This window comes from Podarcis cretensis, assembly GCF_951804945.1.
Source record: "Podarcis cretensis genome assembly, chromosome: 7".
In the NCBI taxonomy this organism is placed as follows: domain Eukaryota; kingdom Metazoa; phylum Chordata; class Lepidosauria; order Squamata; family Lacertidae; genus Podarcis; species Podarcis cretensis.
Genome location: NC_137176.1, coordinates 58,903,232 through 58,921,498, shown reverse-complemented (window position 1 = coordinate 58,921,498; position 18,267 = coordinate 58,903,232). Strand labels below are relative to the sequence as shown.

General features: G+C 40.4%; 1 protein-coding gene and 1 long non-coding RNA gene across 6 annotated transcripts in view; one reads left to right on the top strand and one right to left on the bottom strand.

Annotated features, from left to right (window-relative positions):
* The window catches only part of PPP1R42 (protein phosphatase 1 regulatory subunit 42), a 21,557-nt gene extending 11,968 nt beyond the window's left edge, over nucleotides 1-9,589 (top strand). For 2 of the 4 annotated variants that reach the window (XM_079983177.1, XM_079983178.1), the window contains exons 6-9: nucleotides 2,129-2,246; nucleotides 3,258-3,389; nucleotides 5,895-6,054; nucleotides 9,275-9,589. In XM_079983177.1, coding sequence (XP_079839303.1) covers nucleotides 2,129-2,246; nucleotides 3,258-3,389; nucleotides 5,895-6,054; nucleotides 9,275-9,353 — 489 coding nt within the window. In that variant the 3' untranslated portion in view covers nucleotides 9,354-9,589. Of the gene's footprint in view, nucleotides 1-2,128; nucleotides 2,247-3,257; nucleotides 3,390-4,481; nucleotides 4,593-5,894; nucleotides 6,055-9,274 lie in introns of those variants that run through there. The other 2 variants (XM_079983179.1, XM_079983180.1) reach the window with 2 other exon arrangements.
* The window catches only part of LOC307219766, a 25,837-nt gene extending 7,649 nt beyond the window's left edge, over nucleotides 1-18,188 (bottom strand). Inside the window, exons 1-4 of one of the 2 annotated variants that reach the window (XR_013840527.1) lie at nucleotides 18,010-18,111; nucleotides 6,075-6,146; nucleotides 2,075-2,189; nucleotides 486-618 (exon numbers count right to left, since the gene is read on the bottom strand). This is a non-coding gene — a long non-coding RNA (uncharacterized lncRNA). Of the gene's footprint in view, nucleotides 1-379; nucleotides 619-2,074; nucleotides 2,190-6,074; nucleotides 6,147-18,009 lie in introns of those variants that run through there. The other variant, XR_013840526.1, reaches the window with a different exon arrangement.
* Nucleotides 18,189-18,267: the final 79 nt, after the last annotated feature.

Genomic DNA, 18,267 nt, shown 5'->3' with positions numbered 1-18,267 from the left:
ATTTAGGATTTATTTACAAAAACACTGTAATTTGGTTGAATGTTAAGAAGGATGCCAGACCATAAATAACTGAGCACCACTAAATTAGACGTAATCTGGATGATAAGTGAGATTGAGGAAAATATAAACCTTTTGGAGAATTATTAGATTAAATTAAATGAATGAGATTTAAGAATGTAAACAAGATGATAAATTGCTGGAAAAAGTTTTACAATGATGTAAGTGGGAGCGGGAGACGTGAGGGAGTCCAAAGAAGCTTTGAAAATATGTTATGATACATGTCATATTGTTTATTATTTTTGCATTTTGTATTTAAAAAATCTCAATAAATATTTATTTAAAAAAAAAAAAATAAGAGGAGCACCGTGGCATGGGGGGGTGAAAAGGAAGTTGCTGAAAATGAGATGGAGGCATCTTCTTTAAGCAGGATCTCTACACAGAGAATGTGCTCTGCTTGAATTTCAGTGGTTCTCCCCACAGCCTACCTCATTCAGGAGGGTCCCTGACCCTCAGAAGAAGCTTGTGAAGCTGCCGGTGGAGGGGGAGCTGGTGGGAAGGAAAGCTGCCTTGTTGACATATTTATAACTCTCCCTTTGTCTGTAGAGATATCAGGGTGGCCTACAAAAAATGTGAGTTAAAATTAGGTATGGCAAAACACTATAGTGAGCAAAACTCTAAAAAAAGTTGAAAACAAATAGAACACTCTAAACAGTCATCAACTTCCGCTAGCACTTATCAGGATCTAAGTCACTGTAAAGATAGTGACATGTTACAAAATTTTTAATGAGCATCAAGAAAAAGAGAATTGTTAATATTTACACAGATGGAAGTGAAAATATTTCTCAACTGGTGGAAAAAGCAAATTACTTTCAATTCAGTTGCCAAGTGCTATTATTTCTAGTTGCTGACAACAGTATCCAGAAGAGCAATAAGAAGGTACTTGAGCAGTGCATTTCCACAAGTCCCATATCTGCCAAATCTTATAAGTCATACAAGCCATGTTAACCAGTTTATATATTGTAGTAATATAAAAGAAAAACTAGGTCAGATTGCCCTTAATAAAAAAGAAAGAAACCCATACTAGATAAAGGTTATGTAAAAACACAAAACTTTCATTCTCCTACCTCAGGCCAAGAAAATAACAGATGTGGAGGAAATTTATTAATTTTATTCTTAATAATTACAATAATCATGAAGGAATTGTCTACCTGTGGCTTCCTTTCCATGAACAAACAACTCTGAATTCATTGGCAAGTGAAGGTTTTTGTATATTGTAGAGTGCCATCAAAACAACAACAACCAGTAGTAATATTCCAGTGCAATCTACCAAGGTTTCATATATATTCAGTCAGCCACATTATGGCCGGAATCCAGAGATACACCTCCACATATGGGGAGTCTATTTTCTTCATGTAGGCCCTGGTGCAACTTGCATGAGGAAAATCAAGCCATATATACAGATTTTTTTTGCATGTAAGCCCCTATAATTGAGCACATGTATTGTGCTACATCTTATACTGTATATATATGTATGAAGACCTGTGCAAGTGGTAGCTTGAAAAGATTAGGCAGATTCATGAAGAAACAGGCCATTGATGACTACTAGCCATGATGACTATGCTCAGCTTCCACAGTTGGATGCAGCAATGCTTCTCAATACAAATTGCTGGAAACCAGAGGAGGGGAAGACTGCTCTTTTTTGCCCAAATCCTGCTGGTTTCCCACAGGCCTCTGGTGGGCCACTGTGAGAACAGAATGCTGGATGAGATGGGCCACTGGTCTAATGCAGCAGGCTCTTCTTATGTTCTTATGTGTTTCTGGTGTTTTGGATTTTGGCATATATTTTACATTTTACCTTTACAGTAGAAAGTGAAGATCAAAGGGTTGAAATCATGTTTAAGGAATAATTATTAGAAGGCTGCTTTTTGGCTTTATATGTAAAGCATTGTGTTTCTTAATTTAACATACCGCATGCCATCATGTGATTACTTTATAAAGGTAGCTGTGTAAATAACATTACTTTAGGAAGTTTACATTTAATTGAATAAATAGAATTATGAATCCACTTAGTTACAGCATTGAGCTAAGTTAGCAAAAGTATTGATTTTCTTTTCTTTGGTATTTGCAGGACTTGGAGTTTGTGCTGGGTGTATGGACCAACCTGCGCAAATTAGAGCTGAATGGAAATCCTGTTTGCCAGAAACCAAAATATAAGGACAGAGTTATACAACAATCAAAATCCCTTGGTAAAATAATGTACTTTCAGAGAGCACTTTTCTTTTACCAGAAATTAATCCATGCATTAACACACTTACCTGGGAAAAAGTCCTATGATGTACTCATTGGGGCTTACTTCTGAGTAGACATGTCTAGGATTGTGTTGCATACCATACAACAAATTTCCTGTGAATATGTAAGCTAAGTGGGTATAGGATTGTAGCCTTGGACTTCTATATAGGCCAACAGATGTTACTAGGTCACAAAAAAATTACTAGTTTGCCTGTCCCATATATCTATTAGTTGTTAGCAACCTTCAAAATACATTTTTAGTAGAAATAACCTGCCTAGACACCTGAGGCAATTCTTACTCTCCACAGGGGTCCAGGGAGAGGCCTATAACAAGCCACCACCCAATCCTATGTACATTTACTCAGAATTATTGTTGAAATAAAACTCTTCTAAAAGTAAACAGTAATGATCCAGGCAGACCTCCCATGACTGTTCCAAATCTTGGGGGCCACAGACAAAGAGGCCCTGTCTGAAATATCCAACTGAGAAATATCTGCTGTATTTCTTAGGAAGAATGAAGCCTTCAAGCTCACATGGAGGAAAGCACACAGTCACCTGCCAGAATCAGGTTGTGCTGATAGAACTACTACAGAAGCCCTTAGGATGCCACCCAGGATGCTGGCACAGCCACCTTCTTCCCCCATGAAAGCTTTCCTAGATTCTGCCAAAGAACTGGTAGAGCACCAGTGGTTGTTGTGCTACCCCACAGCAGGGCTCACATCATTGAAGCATGGAGATGAGATTTTCTCTTGTGCTAGGAATCTAGCACCTATACCATAGCAGGTGGAGATTAGGGAAACAAACTGGTGTTTCAGGTCTGGCATAACCATTGGTGGTGAAAGAACAATTCAAAACTTTATCCATGATTGACTTCCTAAGAATACCAGAGCCACATCTAGGAAAGGATTGGGTAAGCCAGAGTTAATCAGCATTTTCTTGATACATGTTTACAAATATTACCCCTTCAGAGTCCCTCGATGGAAAAGAAATAAAAGAAATGGAAAGGCAATTCCTGATGAATTGGAAAGCATCCAGAGATGCCAGGAAGAAAAACAGGACAGACAGCATGATGAATGAACATGCACCATATTTACATTTTGGTACACAAACTTTATCTTCATGATCATTTACAAAATTAAGACAATAGGCTGTTTAGAAGGAAAAGATAATGCTTTTAAAGTTACTCCTGGGAGTGTTTAGTCTTTTGGTGAATGCCGTGGGGGGATTTTTCAACTGGCGTGGCCAACACTTCTTCTGAAGCAGTTCTCAAAAGGATTGCTCCTAGAAGCTCTCTTCAACAGGATAAAACCCAGATGGCTCCCTGGAATACTGAGGAACCTAAATTCAAGGAGCAAGAAGAGTGATGGCTAGATGAATCTGACCAAACACAGTTACAAGCATCTTTGTCTCTACTGTGTGGGCTTACTTCTCTGCCAATATTACATCTTAAAGTAGCCACCCAGCAGAGCTTTTCCTTTGTGGTAAAGGATTTTCCCAGATGAAGGAGATTGTCCCATTATTGGCCTGCTGTGACAAATTTGCCAAGCACTTCAAGGGTAAAGTTACTCAGATCCATTATAAACTGGATGATAAGTTTGGTTGTCCTATAGAGCCTTCCAGAGGACTGACTGGTCCGCTGTTACGAATCAGTTTCAACTACAAAGACATGGACAAGCTGCTCTAATGTATGCAGCCAACCATGTGCCTTCTTGACTCTTACTCCTCCTGGCTGGCAAGAGCAAGCTGATAGGCAGCTTCAAGCATGCTCTGATGAAAGCAACTAGACCCATTGCATTCTGACTTCATGCCAGGTTTAGTGACAGAAACTGCTTTGGTTGCCCTGGTCAGTGAAATTTGTCAAGAGAATAACTGGGAGAGTGTGGCCCTACTGATTCTCTTTGATTTCTCAGTGACTTTTGGTACTATTGGCAATGGTATACTGCACCCCCTAAGTTGGAAGCACTGCACTGCAGTGGTTTCATTCCTATCTCCAAGGACAGTTCCAGAGAACAGCATTGGATGACTTCTGCTTGACCTGTAGGGGTTGACCTATTGTGTTCTGTAGGCTTAAATCTTGTTGTAGATGCTATTTAATACCTATATAAAGCCACTGGGAACAGCTATCAGGGGATTTGGAGCAACTTGTCATCAGTATGTTGATGACACCCAACTCTGTCTCTCTGTTCCATCAGTACCAGAAGAGGCAATGCAGGCCCTGAACCAGTGTCTGTCTGAAGGCAGTAATGGGCTGGATGTGGATCAGTAAATTGAAGATGAATCCAGGCAAGCCACAGATACTGTGGGTGGGTAGTTCTCTCGCCCAGGAGTTGGCAGAACATGTACTTGATGGGGTTGCACTTGAACAACAAGGTGCATAGTTTGGGGGTGCTTTTGGAACAATCTTTGTCATTTATGACTAGGAGAGCTTATGCCCATTTTGGCTGGTATGCCAACTACAGCTATTTCTGGATAGGGACATTCTAGCCATGGCTGTTATTGTAACCTCCAAATTGGATTTTAATGCACTCTATCTAGGACTGTCCTTGAAGGTGTTCCAAAAATTTTAACTAGTGCAGAATGCTGGTAAGGGTAGCACACTGTGAGCATATTACTCCTATTTTAAAAGAGCTGCATCAGTTGCCAATTGTTTTCTGGGTCCAGATGAAGTTGCTTACTTTGACATGTAAGTGGCCTGGAACACAAATTTATGCAAGAATGTCTTTTGCTATACTGACATGCCCATGCTGTCTTCTTTGTGAGGACCTCTTCGTTGGTGGCTCCTTGTGTGGAATTCCCTTCCCAGTTGGGCCATTAGTTCAGATTCACTTTTTTTCGGAAAGCATTTGGAAGATGAGAGACCTGACTGGAAAAATAGCTTAGTTTGCTGCTGATAGTATTAGTAAATTGTTGTGTTGCCATGTTATGTATTTGGGGGTTGTGTTATTTTTTGCTTTGTTTTTACATTGTCTGATTTTGTTGCCCTTTGGCTTGTACGAAGTACAGTAGATAAATCTTCTAAAGAAATAAAGTATACTCACTCTTTTTGATAATCCAGTAAAATGATTGATGAATGGGTTATTTGTCTTCTGTAGCAAATCTTCAAAATATTTTATAGGAACAATTTTGAATTACATTTACCCAGTATTTTAAAAGTTTATGTACTTTTATTGTGTACAGTTGAGCAGTTATAGTATTGCTGCCTGTAGAGAATCACTGTGTAAAAGTAGTTTTTTTAAAAATCATCATCATCATTATTTACCTATTTATGTCACTTTCCAGAGTCTTAGTTTGTAAAATGAGTAACAGAGCAAAGGCTTCTCTTTCACCATCATTTTTCTGCTACTTCCAATTTTTAGCTGAAAATTCTGTTTGGATAATGTTCTCAGGCACTTTGACATTAAACATGCACATCAGTAATGTTTATAGTTTATTTTTGAAAAATGCTATACTTCCATAAATTATCCAAGGTTCTGTTAAATTATATTTCTACTTTATCTAGTTATTATATATTTTGCAGGTGTAACCATGTCTTCATTGGTTTGGTTAATATTTTGCGGGGAAAGTTTTTGGAATAATTAATGCATGCATGTATTTGTACCCTGCAGATAATAATGACAAAGAACACCCACATTTTCCTATTTACTATTTCCCAATGAGCAAAGAAAAACCAAATTTTGCAATTTTGTCTGAGATGCATAGATCTCCTTATAGTAAAGAATCCCATCGAACCGTCCATGAAGAAGACAGAGTTACTGAGAAAACGAGGTATGTTTCTTGTAGCACACCTTTGGAGTCCATCAGTGTATGAAACTTCTGCATAACTGAAAGTTCTGCATAAATGAGGGGCTGGAAGTGCACTATTTAGAGAGATGGGTTCACAGAGGTTAATCCACTAAAATTTATATTGACAAGAAAATGCATACTAATAAAGAGAGGGAGGTTCAGCTTCCTGTGTACAGCTGTAGCACACAGGGACTATTTTGTTGATATTTGAACAATTTTTGTTTTTGAAGTTCTTCCTTTTTTCATTTCATATTTTTTAGCAAAATTCTGATTTAGGCTGATCACATTTTGTAACTGATAGGGCCAAACTAGATATGTGTAACATTATTGTAATAGTCCTTTTTAAACTGGAATGTCATTTCTGGTAGTGGGGGGGACGGGACGGTGAGGATTTTCAGTCCATATTTGGAAGTTACTGGGGGCAAAAGCCCCTTATAGGGTGATTGGAGTGAAGAAACAGCACACATACAGTCTGCTACCACTTCTCCAATACTGTTTACTGTGACAAGCCTGGAAGGGAAGAGAGCTCAATTGATCCTTCTGCCAATCCACTCCTGAGTGGTACAGAATCACCACAATCCAATAATTCTGATATCCCATGCTGATAACTTGCTGATCTACATGGCAAACCGAATCAGTGCTGACTATGCAGACTGTATATGCAGCTGATTCTAATGCATGTCTGTATTTTTTTCTCAACACAGCTAGTAGCAATGGGGGTGATTTTAAAAAAGGAATGGAGTATGAGGTTAAAACTTCCCAGAACCACTTCCTGTACCTAATGTAGGCTTCTTGCACATGTATTTTTTAAAGTCAGGAGATCCTTGGCCTTAAAGCTGCTTGGATTTTATGCATCATATATAGGATGTGATCCAAAGATATCTGAGTGTACCAATAAACTGTCAAACTAACATTGAACTCAAGGATTCTCCCTTTGTCCTTCGCTACTGAAAGTGCAAATCGTCTCTTGCAGTGAGAGGAAACCGGATGCTGGACTCAGCCTAGTCCTCACTTTCCCCCAGAAACTATCAAAGCTGACTGCACTGATTTCCTGTTCAGCAATATGTGCACACTGCAGAAGACCACATGAGCATGGTTGAATTCTGAATGTGCCTTCCCTTGCCTGGCAGTAGCATTCTGAGCTCCTGTCAGGAGAAATCTCCCAGTGGAAACCTGTCTCCATAGCAGACCGCCCTAGCCGGGCTTTGCATTTAGACAGAGAACAGACTCCTTTATCGGAATGATCTGGAAAACATTTGGATTGCCAGAATTAAGATAAATGGGGAAATTATTTATGTAAAATACAGAGTATACATCTGTGCAAAGAACACAAAAGAAATACAAATATCAGGCATTGGGTAACTGAAATTCAGATAATAAGTGTTCTGCATTTTCATTTGCATAGCACATATCTTTCTAGTCCTAACAAGAGTGTATCAAGCAGTCATTAAGAATACATTTCCATACCCACAGTCCGGAAGTAAGTGTCAGTGAACTTGATGTTTTGTTTTCTGAGTTGACATGCCACAAGATTGTGCTGTACCCTCAAATGAGTATTTTTTACTTATCTCATAGAAACCAATGATAATACTGCAGTCATTGTATGTTCTTGTGGTATTACAGTTTGCATTGTGTAGGGATTTTTTAGATTTAACATTTAGGCTGCAATCCTGTGCATACTTACTGTGCATTGATCTCCATTGAACAAAATTGTATTTATTTCTGAGTAAACATACATAGGATTGTACCATTGAACATATATACTGTACTGGGGACTATACTGTTTATTTAACATCTACAAAAAGCCGTTAGGAGCGAACCTCAGGATATTTAGAATGTGGTGTCAGCGATATGCTGATGCTATCCAGCTCTATTTCTTTGTTACAGTTGAATCAGATGTGGCTGTACAGGTTCTGAACCTCTGTCTGGATGTAATAATGAGAGCAAGTAATTTGAAATTGAATCCTGACAGGATGGAGGTGGGTGGGTGGTTCCAGGGTCCAGCAGTTGGGTGATGTGACTGTTCTGGATGGGGTTGCTCTCCCTCCTAAAGAAGGAAGCACACACTTTGGGAGTGTAGCTTGATTCATTTGTCTCTGGAATCCCAAGTGGCTACAATGGCTAGGACTAGGAGTAGCAAATAACCTGGCCACTGTGACCATGCATTGGTAACGTCAAGAATAGACTACTGTAATAATGCACTCTATGTGGAGCTTTCCTTAAGCTTGGTCTGTTAGCTGCAGAATGCTGCTACTATGTTACTCTGCAGAGTGTCCAATTACCATATTTTCCCGTGTATAAGAGTAGGTTTCCCTCCCCTAAAAAATAATGTCGAAAAATAGGGGGCCATCTCTCCCCCCCCCCCATTTTCTTAAATCTGAGTCCCCCAAAATAGGGGCGTCTTATACATGGGGGTGTGTTATAGATGGAAAAATACAGTATATGTGTATATTGCACTACTTCTAAGGGAGCTGCACTGGCTGCCAGTAAGCTACCAGACCAGGTTCTAGGTTTTGGTTTTTGCCTGTAAGGCCTAGATGACTTGGGGCTAGAAAACCTACAGGAGCATCTTTCTCCTTACTGCTCTGCTCATGCATTTTATTTCACCCAGGAGGCCCTCTTAGTTATACCAGTCTTGGTGAGCAAAAACTAAGGAGACAGTCTTCTCTGCAGTAGTCCTCTTTTTAATGGAACTACCTCCCCTCTGACAAGTACCAACACTGATGATATTTTCGTGCTTGTTAAAAACACAACTGTATTCTGGTTTTTTCTCACATTTAATGTGGAGGAGTCAGATACTGATTCGCTTAGGGTAACCAGCTACAATCATATTCATTTCATTATGATCTTACTGTTTGAACAGTTTCATTGTGATTTGTGTTTTATACTTGTGCACACCAGCTCAAGGCTGATTGTAATAGGTAGTAGCTAAAATATTTTTATAAATAAATATATCCATTTATAGTGCACTTCTACACATAATCTGTTTATAAGAATGTGGGTATAGAATTGCAGCCTTAATGTACTGCCAGAAATAAATGTCTGTGGAACATGGTCTGGTCTAGTTACATACTAGAATTTAAGAGACGCTTAAGCATAGAATATAAACACATCTATGGAGGCAAATGGCATTAAACTGTTATTGTATCCAGAATTATTTTCATCTTTAAAATAATTGCTTTACAATGTTTTGTTCATGTAGCCATTCATCCCTGAAGAATCCTCAAAATGTACGGAAAAACCTGTCTGAACCTCACCTCCTAAGACAAATGCCTCTTTAAGAAGATACTGGAAAAGCAACATCTTCTTATGTTATCAAGAGAACAAATGAGTGCATCAAACCAACTATGAAGAAAAACTGAATGTTGTGAGGAAAGTTTTATATTTTAATCAGAAAACACTAAGGCATGTTTTAAGTTTTTCATTGCTGGCACAGTAATTTTTCATAATACAAAAGCAGTATTTTGTATAACAGATCCAATATATGTAACTTCATAAATAAAAAGTTTAAAGTAAAGTACACAGGTGTCTTAATGAGAAAAGGTGCATGGGGAAATCCCAAGGTTTGCAGAAAAAGCTTAAAGCAGAATAAAAACTTATGGTAGAAAAAAGACCCTATCAAAACAGGCCAATGAGGACTCACTATGCTCAGTTGGGTTGGACCGGTGACTGTTGAGGATGAAAAATGGCAGAAAGATAGATGGAGTATTTTGACAAAGGGTGTGGCGCTATCCTGACTATCAAAAGGAATCAACACTGCAACATTTGTTTGAAGTCCCCACACGTATGCACTACTTGCTGGCCCTTTTTGTATGTTGGGAAATGTTTTTATTTAAAATATCACACTTTTATAGAAGCCTGTGTACAACATAAAACCAATAATATAAAAACATCAATACATACTAGTAGGTAAAAAATTCACAATTCAAAGGCCTGTCTGAAAAATAGTTTTCAAAAGGTGTCTAAAAGAAGACAAAGATGATTCATGCTGGGCTGCTGCAAGCAGGGCCTGCCACATTAAATGCTCAGTCCCTGGCAAAGGCTGACCAAACCATGGGTCTTGACCAACAAAACTGCCCCATCAGAAGAGCATCAGAAGATGCTCTACTGAGGTAGAGCATAAGAAATTAGTATTGACCCCACACAGTTTAGGGCTTTGGCTTAACAAAAGAACCTTAAACCCGACATGGTAGCAAATTGGCAACCAGTGCTGTTTTCTCAGCAATGGAGCAATATATTGCTAGTAACCTGTTCCTGTAAGCAGTCTGGCCTCTGCATTCTGCACTACTTGCAACTTCTGGTCCAGATAACACAATCAAACCAACAAAGTTTGCTACAGTGATTCTTGAGGTCAGCCATGCATGGACTACTGTAGTCAGACTGTCTTGGTCCAGAGATGGTTGCAGCTGGTGTATCCGCCAATGCTAGTAAAATCCACACAGGTCACTTGGGCCTCTCATGACAAAGATGAATCAACAAGTGCCCCTAGCTTGCAAACCTGCTCCTTCAGAGGAAGTGAACCCCATCTAGAACAGATTGGGTATAATGGAGAAATTGAGTTGGGTATCATCTGCCTACAAATGGCACCGTGCTCCGAAACTCCTAGTGACTACCCTCAATGGCTTCATATAGCATTGGGGAGAGCTCTCCATTGCATAAGCTGGGTTGAAGAGCACTCTCCCAGCTCTACTCTCTGGACATGATCCTGTAGCTAAAAATGGGGCCACCGATACACATCTCCAGAAGTCATAGAATCAGAGTTGGAAGAGACCACAAGGGCCATCGAGTCCAACCCCCTGCCAAGCAGGAAACACCATCAGAGCACTCCTGACATATGGTTGTCAAGCCTCTGCTTAAAGACCTCCAAAGAAGGAGACTCCACCACACTCCTTGGCAGCAAATTCCACTGTCGAACAGCTCTTACTGTCAGGAAGTTCTTCCTAATGTTTAGGTGGAATCTTCTTTCTTGTAGTTTGGATCCATTGCTCCGTGTCCGCTTCTCTGGAGCAGCAGAAAACAACTTTTCTCCCTCCTCCATGTGACATCCTTTTATATATTTGAACATGGCTATCATATCACCCCATAACCTCCTCTTCTCCAGGCTAAACATGCCCAGCTCCCTTAGCCGTTCCTCATAAGGCATCGTTTCCAGGCCTTTGACCATTTTGGTTGCCCTCCTCTGGGCACATTCGTTTGTCAGTGTCCTCCTTGAACTGTGGTGCCCAGAACTGGACACAGTACTCCAGGTGAGGTCTGACCAGAGCAGAATACAGTGGCACTATTACTTCCCTTGATCTAGATGCTATACTCCTATTGATGCAGCCCAGAATTGCACTGGCTTTTTTAGCTGCCGCGTCACACTGTTGGCTCATGTCAAGTTTGTGGTCAACCAAGACTCCTAGATCCTTTTCACATGTACTGCTCTCAAGCCAGGTGTCACCCATCTTGTATTTGTGCCTCTCATTTTTTTTTGCCCAAGTGCAATACTTTACATTTCTCCCTGTTAATATTCATCTTGTTTGTTTTGGCCCAGTTCTCTAATCTGTCAAGCTCGTTTTGAAGTGTGATCCTGTCCTCTGGGGTGTTAGCCACCCCTCCCAGTTTGGTGTCATCTGCAAATTTGATCAGGATGCCCTTGAGTCCATCATCCAAGTCGTTGATAAAGATGTTGAATAAGACCGGGCCCAAGACAGAACCCTGTGGCACCCCACTAGTCACTCTTCTCCAGGATGAAGAGGAACCATTGATGAGCACACTTTGGGTTCGGTCAGTCAGCCAGTTACAAATCCACTGAGTGGTAGCATAGTCAAGTCCGCATTTTACCAGCTTCTTTACAAGAATATCATGGGGCACCTTGTCAAATGCCTTGCTGAAATCAAGGTAGGCTACATCCACTGCGTTCCCTTCATCTACCAGGGTTGTAATTCTGTCAAAAAACGAGATCAGGTTAGTCTGACATGACTTTTTTTCAGAAATCCATGCTGACTATTGGTGATCACAGCATTCCTTTCTAGGTGCTCACAGACTGTTTGCTTAATGATCTGCTCCAGAATCTTCCCTGGTATTGATGTCAGACTGACTGGGCGGTAATTATTTGGGTCCTCTCTTTTCCCCTTTTTGAAAATAGGGACAACATTTGCCCTCCTCCAGTCTGCCGGGACTTCGCCTGTTCTCCAGGAATTCTCAAAGATGACTGCCAGTGGTTCTGAGATCACATCTGCCAGTTCTTTTAATACTCTTGGATGCAGTTCATCTGGCCCTGGAGACTTGAATACATCTAAACTAGCCAAGTATTCTTGTACTATCTACTTAGTTATTCTGGGCTGTGTTTCCTCTGCTGAAAGTCCATGGACATACACTATTAGAGTGATTGTTCTGACAACAATTCTAAAGTCTGTTGTCATTTCATGCAACACACAAGAACCAAATTAGTAGCATTGTGTGTACACAGTACCTGCTCTCCTGCTAGCTATGGTCCCTTGAGCTCTCTTTTTTGTACCCATAATTTTAAACATCATTTGATTTGCTTTAATTTGCAAAATAAGTGATCTATTTGTGTCGTCATAGGTTGATTCACAGCTGATGGCCAAACTGGGTGAGATGCTGGAGACCTTGGCTGGAGGAAAACAGACTTAATTCTTGCCCTCTAGGCTGTTATTCTGGGGGGAAATGCCTCCCTGGTTTTTTCATCCAAAGGGCAAAAGAACAGGACCCTATGGTTGTGGAAACAGCTGGGGGCATGATTTGATTAGAGAAATGGCCTGCAAGGAAATATTGAAGCATCCTTAGCCCTTCATGGCTGCATTTAAAATGAAAGGAGGGGGGAATCAGGGGACTGTTTATGCATCTCTCCTATATTGTCTAATTTGGCCCTCATTTAAATTAATCTGCTTGGAATTTAAGTTGATTTACATCACAGTCCTCAACACACTTATTTGGAAACATGTTCCAGTGATTTCAGAAGAACTTAATGCCAAGTAAATGTGTTTAGGAAAGGGTGCCAGTTGGCTTAAATTATTGTACTTCAGTTTAACTGGGATTATAAATGAATAAAAGCCAAAATTCCCAAAGGAAGCACTGTTCATCCTGAAAGAATTTAGCTGCAGACCCAAATACTTCATCTGAGTAATCCCATGGAAATCAGTGGGACTACTCTAGAAGCAAGCAGCATAAATTCTTGCTGCTTTTCTGTTTTGCAGTATCCTGCATCTTATACCATCTGTCCTTTAAATTAACTTTTCCCTAGACTCCACTTCCTAATTACAATTAATACCAAATATTTTAATTTTCTTGGCTACATAAAGGGCAACAAATAAATCAGGCTTTATTTTTCTGTCTTGCTGGGTCAAAGATTTGATTTATTGTGTCTATGTTATCACACAATCAAAATTTCATTCCCAGTGTTTGTTTGGGAAAATTCTACACCCTGCCTATTTATTTTGAATGTCTCTTCTCATTAATGTTGCTGAACTGTAATTTCTAGCCTCCAAATATCACTTTTTATTGTTCAGAGTCCCATAAATATATGGTTGTGTGTGTTTTATATATATTCACATACATAAAACACTACCAACAAAGTTCCATTGAATTCAGTTCAGCTTACTTCAATGAGATATAGGATTACAGTCTGACTGTGTTTAGGGATAGATTTCAAATCCAGTCAAATACTGCTGTCCCAGATTTTTGTGTTCCCATTTTTCCAGCACAATTTCCAGAAAAGAATTTGGTGAGGATTTTTAGATTTTTTTTTCCTCCAAGGGAGAACAACTAACTTGGAGTTGGGGTATTTCCAAAATGATGCAAGGATTAAATGGTGCAGTATCACAGTTAAAATTATTGGAGAGAACAAAGCAATGAGTTGTCCTTTCTTCCCAGACAGAATATTTTGGGCTTCAGCGGCGCAGGTGGTTGTTTTTAAATTTCCTGTTAGTTTTGATTGAGACATTGTCACCATTGTGCAATCACTAAATTGTGTGTGTGTGGATGGAGGAGGGTGTCAATAAAATAAATGTTTAAAATTATATACTTAGAGTGAGGTAATGGTGCATACACAGAATTCTATCTCTTGTTCTGAAATCTGGATTTATCATATGGAATTAGGCCAGGTGGAAGCAACCAGATATCAAAATCTGGAACAATAATGGGACCATCTCTAAATATGTGTATATATTCAAATTGCTATAGTTGTAAAAACTAATATTGGCCATCTCAGTGTCCACCCTACTAATGAAGTAAGTCTGTGTACTTTTATAATGTTATTGGATATCAAGAGGGTTTTAGAAATCTACTCCAGGCATGACTAGGGACTTGGGCAGACTTTTCCCCCCTTCTTTCAATGTAAAGCAAGCCCATATGCTGTATTACAAATAGATTTTAAATTTTAAATGTGATTTGCCCCACAGTGTGCTTCTGTGGGGATGCCAAAAGCACATAGAATTAGTACTGTCATTACTAGAGCATGGCCCACAGTCTTCATATTCTGTGGTATTGCGCTCCACACACACTTGCCCCAAACATATGGAAAATCTGTTATACATCAGCCTCCCTAATAAGGGCTATAGGTGAATGTTTGGAAAACCCAACAGATTCTCCTATTTTTGTATTCCTACCTGCAAAAAAACTTCTCAAATGGGTGCTGGGGTGGGGATTGATGTTTTGGGAGAAATGGTTTTAATTGAAAAGATCCAGTTTTGCCCCTTCTCCCCCTGCAAGGGGATTTTACCCCACCTCCTCATACCCGTACCCCACACCATCCCCAAATCTGCCCTGGAGGGTTTCGGGCATGACTAGAACAGATTTAGGGGGCATGCATGGGGACGAAAGGCGAGGACATTCCATTGTGCAAGGAGAAATCTTTAGCACTACACTGAATACAACCCAACGTGAAAAGCTGTTTAAAGCACTAGTGATGTTTGGTGGATATCATACAGCAAGTTACTACCTACACACAAACATGCACATGGGACAGCTATTTAGCTGTACCATGAGGGTAAGATTTTGGGTCAGAATTCCAGGGCCCCAATCTTCCCAGATTTTAAAGGAAGAGGAGGCCGCTGAAAGACCATTAAGTTTTGGAGCCTAAACTGCACCACTGCAGCTAACTACAAACGATAAGACTATAAAATTAAAATTACCTTAATGCTGGCTATTTTAATGTGATGCTTTTCTCTACGTGGCAACTTAAATGAGTTGCTATCTTATTTATCTAGGCTTAAAATATCATTGTTTATTAATTGTGGGAAAGGTTATTGGAAAATATGAAGAGCCGTGACTTTCTACTCTTTGGCAAAGGTCAATACTGGCAAATTCTGAAAAAGAATAATGGGAGTAAAAGAAAAGAAAAAAGGAACTTATGAAAAGATTGTTTAACCTCCGAGCCCAACGTTTAAATTACTCCCCTCGAGCAAAACGGTTACTTTATCCTAACCCAAACAATTTTCATAAAGAACAATTTCAACGTTTGTACCTAGAGAATATAGGCATTGCTTTCAATCTTGCAAACGCCTCCCAGGCTGCTAATGGAAAGATGATTAATTCACAGAGCTTGCAACTATTTCCTTGAGGAGAGTGAGATAAGGTACCGGCTAATGGTTTGTTGAGAGCGTCCGTTTGCATCTTGTGGTCCGTGGCTTGGAAACTTGGCTCAGGGCCAGCTTTGGGTTTTATGCTGAAACAATCCTTTGGATTTCATATCAAAGCAGCTTGTCCCCAGCCCTAATTTAAAGCTAAGAGTTGGAGGGAAAGGTGAGAGCAGGGTAAATAAAAATCTCCAAAGAATTTAATCGCCAGCTAATTTAATGCAGAAAAGTGTGTTTAATCAGTCGGGCAGCCATCCTGAGCTCTATAGCTGTTTTCAAGGAAATATTTATATCTTGTTTCCACATAAAGAACACAAACCAGTGAAACTCAAGGACTTCAAAACCCCACTGATTTCAACACGAGAGATTTAAGTGTAAAATCGGCTCTCCCATTGAAATTGATGAGACTTAAACGCCCTTAATTCAGATTTTAATAACTGACTTCTGTTGATGCTCAGTCAAGTGTTTAGCAGTTTTGCTCTGGTGATTCATCGTATATTCAGCAATTCTGTTGGATGCGTACTCCAGTTCAGTATCCCAGTTCTCAGGATGTGTTTTCTGCTCTGATTTGCCAACTACAGCTTCTTTCAGAGATGATGTGGCCACCGCAATGTGCACTATGGTAATCTCCAGACTAGACTGCTATAATGTGCCCTACCTTTGACTTCCCTTAAAGAAGATTAAGAAATCTTAACTGGTCACAAATGCAGTGATCAGGTTACCAACTAAGGTTCTATTTAGATAGCCAACTAATATATACTCAGAGTAGAACCACTGAAATCAATGGTCCTGAGTAGTGCTATTTTTCTAGGAAAAAAGAGGTGCCAGAACTCAACACGAACGCCTCCCTTGTTCTCTTATAATGGCAATGGTGCCCACCTGAGAGGTGCCAAAACTGAGTGGTACATAGATTTTGTAATAAAATGGGGTATTAATTTCTGCCCCAGTGCCTAATGAATCTGAACTTTCTTCCTGCTACAACTGTCTCATCCACACTGTGAAATCCTACAGCACTGCCTGGCTTTGTCTTTTGCTTTCTACTTTGGTTATTGCGAGTGTGTAGGATAAATTAGGAAGCACCATTGTGTGCCACTGCATATAGGATTGGACTGCTAGGTTTTGGCCCATAAAGGCTGTGATCATAATCAATTAAGTTCTAGGTGTCTCACTTGCAAGAAAATGAGTTGAGCGCTAATCCTGCTGATTACTACAGGGCAGGCACCCTCAGATCACTGCATGCATAGCTTTAAAAGAGAGTTAGACAAATTCATGAAGGATAAGGCTATCAGTTGCTACTAGCCACAATGGCTATGCACTTTCTCCACTGTCAAATGCAATGTTCCTCTGAATACCAGTTGCTGAGTTGCGAGAGTGCTGTGTTTGTGCTCCATGTTCTGCTTGTGTTGTTTCCTCTGGCTGGCCAGTTTGAGAACAGGAAGCTGAACTAGATGGGCCATTCCTCTCATCCAGGGCAGATTGTCTCATGCTCTTTTGCCTGACAGCATTAACAGTTTGTACGCTAAACTTCTAACTGTGATAAAACTTTGTAGAACACTGACAGTAGGCATGTTGTGCATGTTTTAAAACCAAATAGCCATCCAGAGCTTGAGGAACTAATACTTTCATCTTTCATCTGCGGGGGGGAGACACAAGCAGAGGCCTAATGGACGTAGTCAGGCCTTTCATTAGGGTGGCAGGCCTTTTGTTGGTGGGGGCAGAACCTCAGTTAGCTATGGTTTTTTTTATTTTGGGGGGTACCCCCGTAGGGCAGGGAGGAAGAATAATTAGCAGACCTCCAGATTTTTTCCTGCTCATGCAGCAGCTTGATTCACCACCCCCTTCTTCAAATAACGCGGTTGGGCCCAGTGTCGGATTTACATATAAGCTAAACAAGCTATAGCTTAGGGCCCCACTCTCTTGGGGCCCCCCAAAAAAAATTAAAGGGGAAAAAAGCTGGATGTACATTTCCAAAATATAAGATAAAAAACAAATAAACTAAAACCTACATACAGCAAGTGTTTTGTGTTGTGTAGGCTCCTATGAGGTAAGCAATGGGCCCCGCCTGCTAGCCTGCTCCCTAAAATATCACTGGTTTGCTCATTTCTATATACAGTATAGGGTGCCTACATTCTGCATGTGCAAATGGCTTTCGATACCTATTAGGTCTATAAATTACCATATATTCAACACAAAAAACAGTGACAATTTGTTGTTGACAAAGGACAGCTGGACATATAAGGGGCCCAATTACCTTCAGTAGTTTCAGTTACGCCTGGCATAACTGACAAAAATCAGAGGTGCCCTCGCCTCAAACTTGCCTGGCTGAGACACTGCCAGAGACCCACTCACTTCTATTGACTCGAAGAGGACTGCACTCTGCACATGCCCATGCGCCCTCTTCTCCTCATCAGGAGCTGGTGTCAGACCAAACCTTGAAGATGGATGCCAGGTAGGACCATGTGTCCCAAGAAACTCCTGTGGCTCAGATGAGAGCTGCGTCTGTTCAGCGGGAGGCGAGAGCGGGTGGAGGAGGAGGAAGGTGAGGCCGCTGCTTTGCCGCTAGGCAGCAACCCCGCTCTCGGTCGGAAGGCGCCTCGGCCCCCTGCAGGGGAAAGAG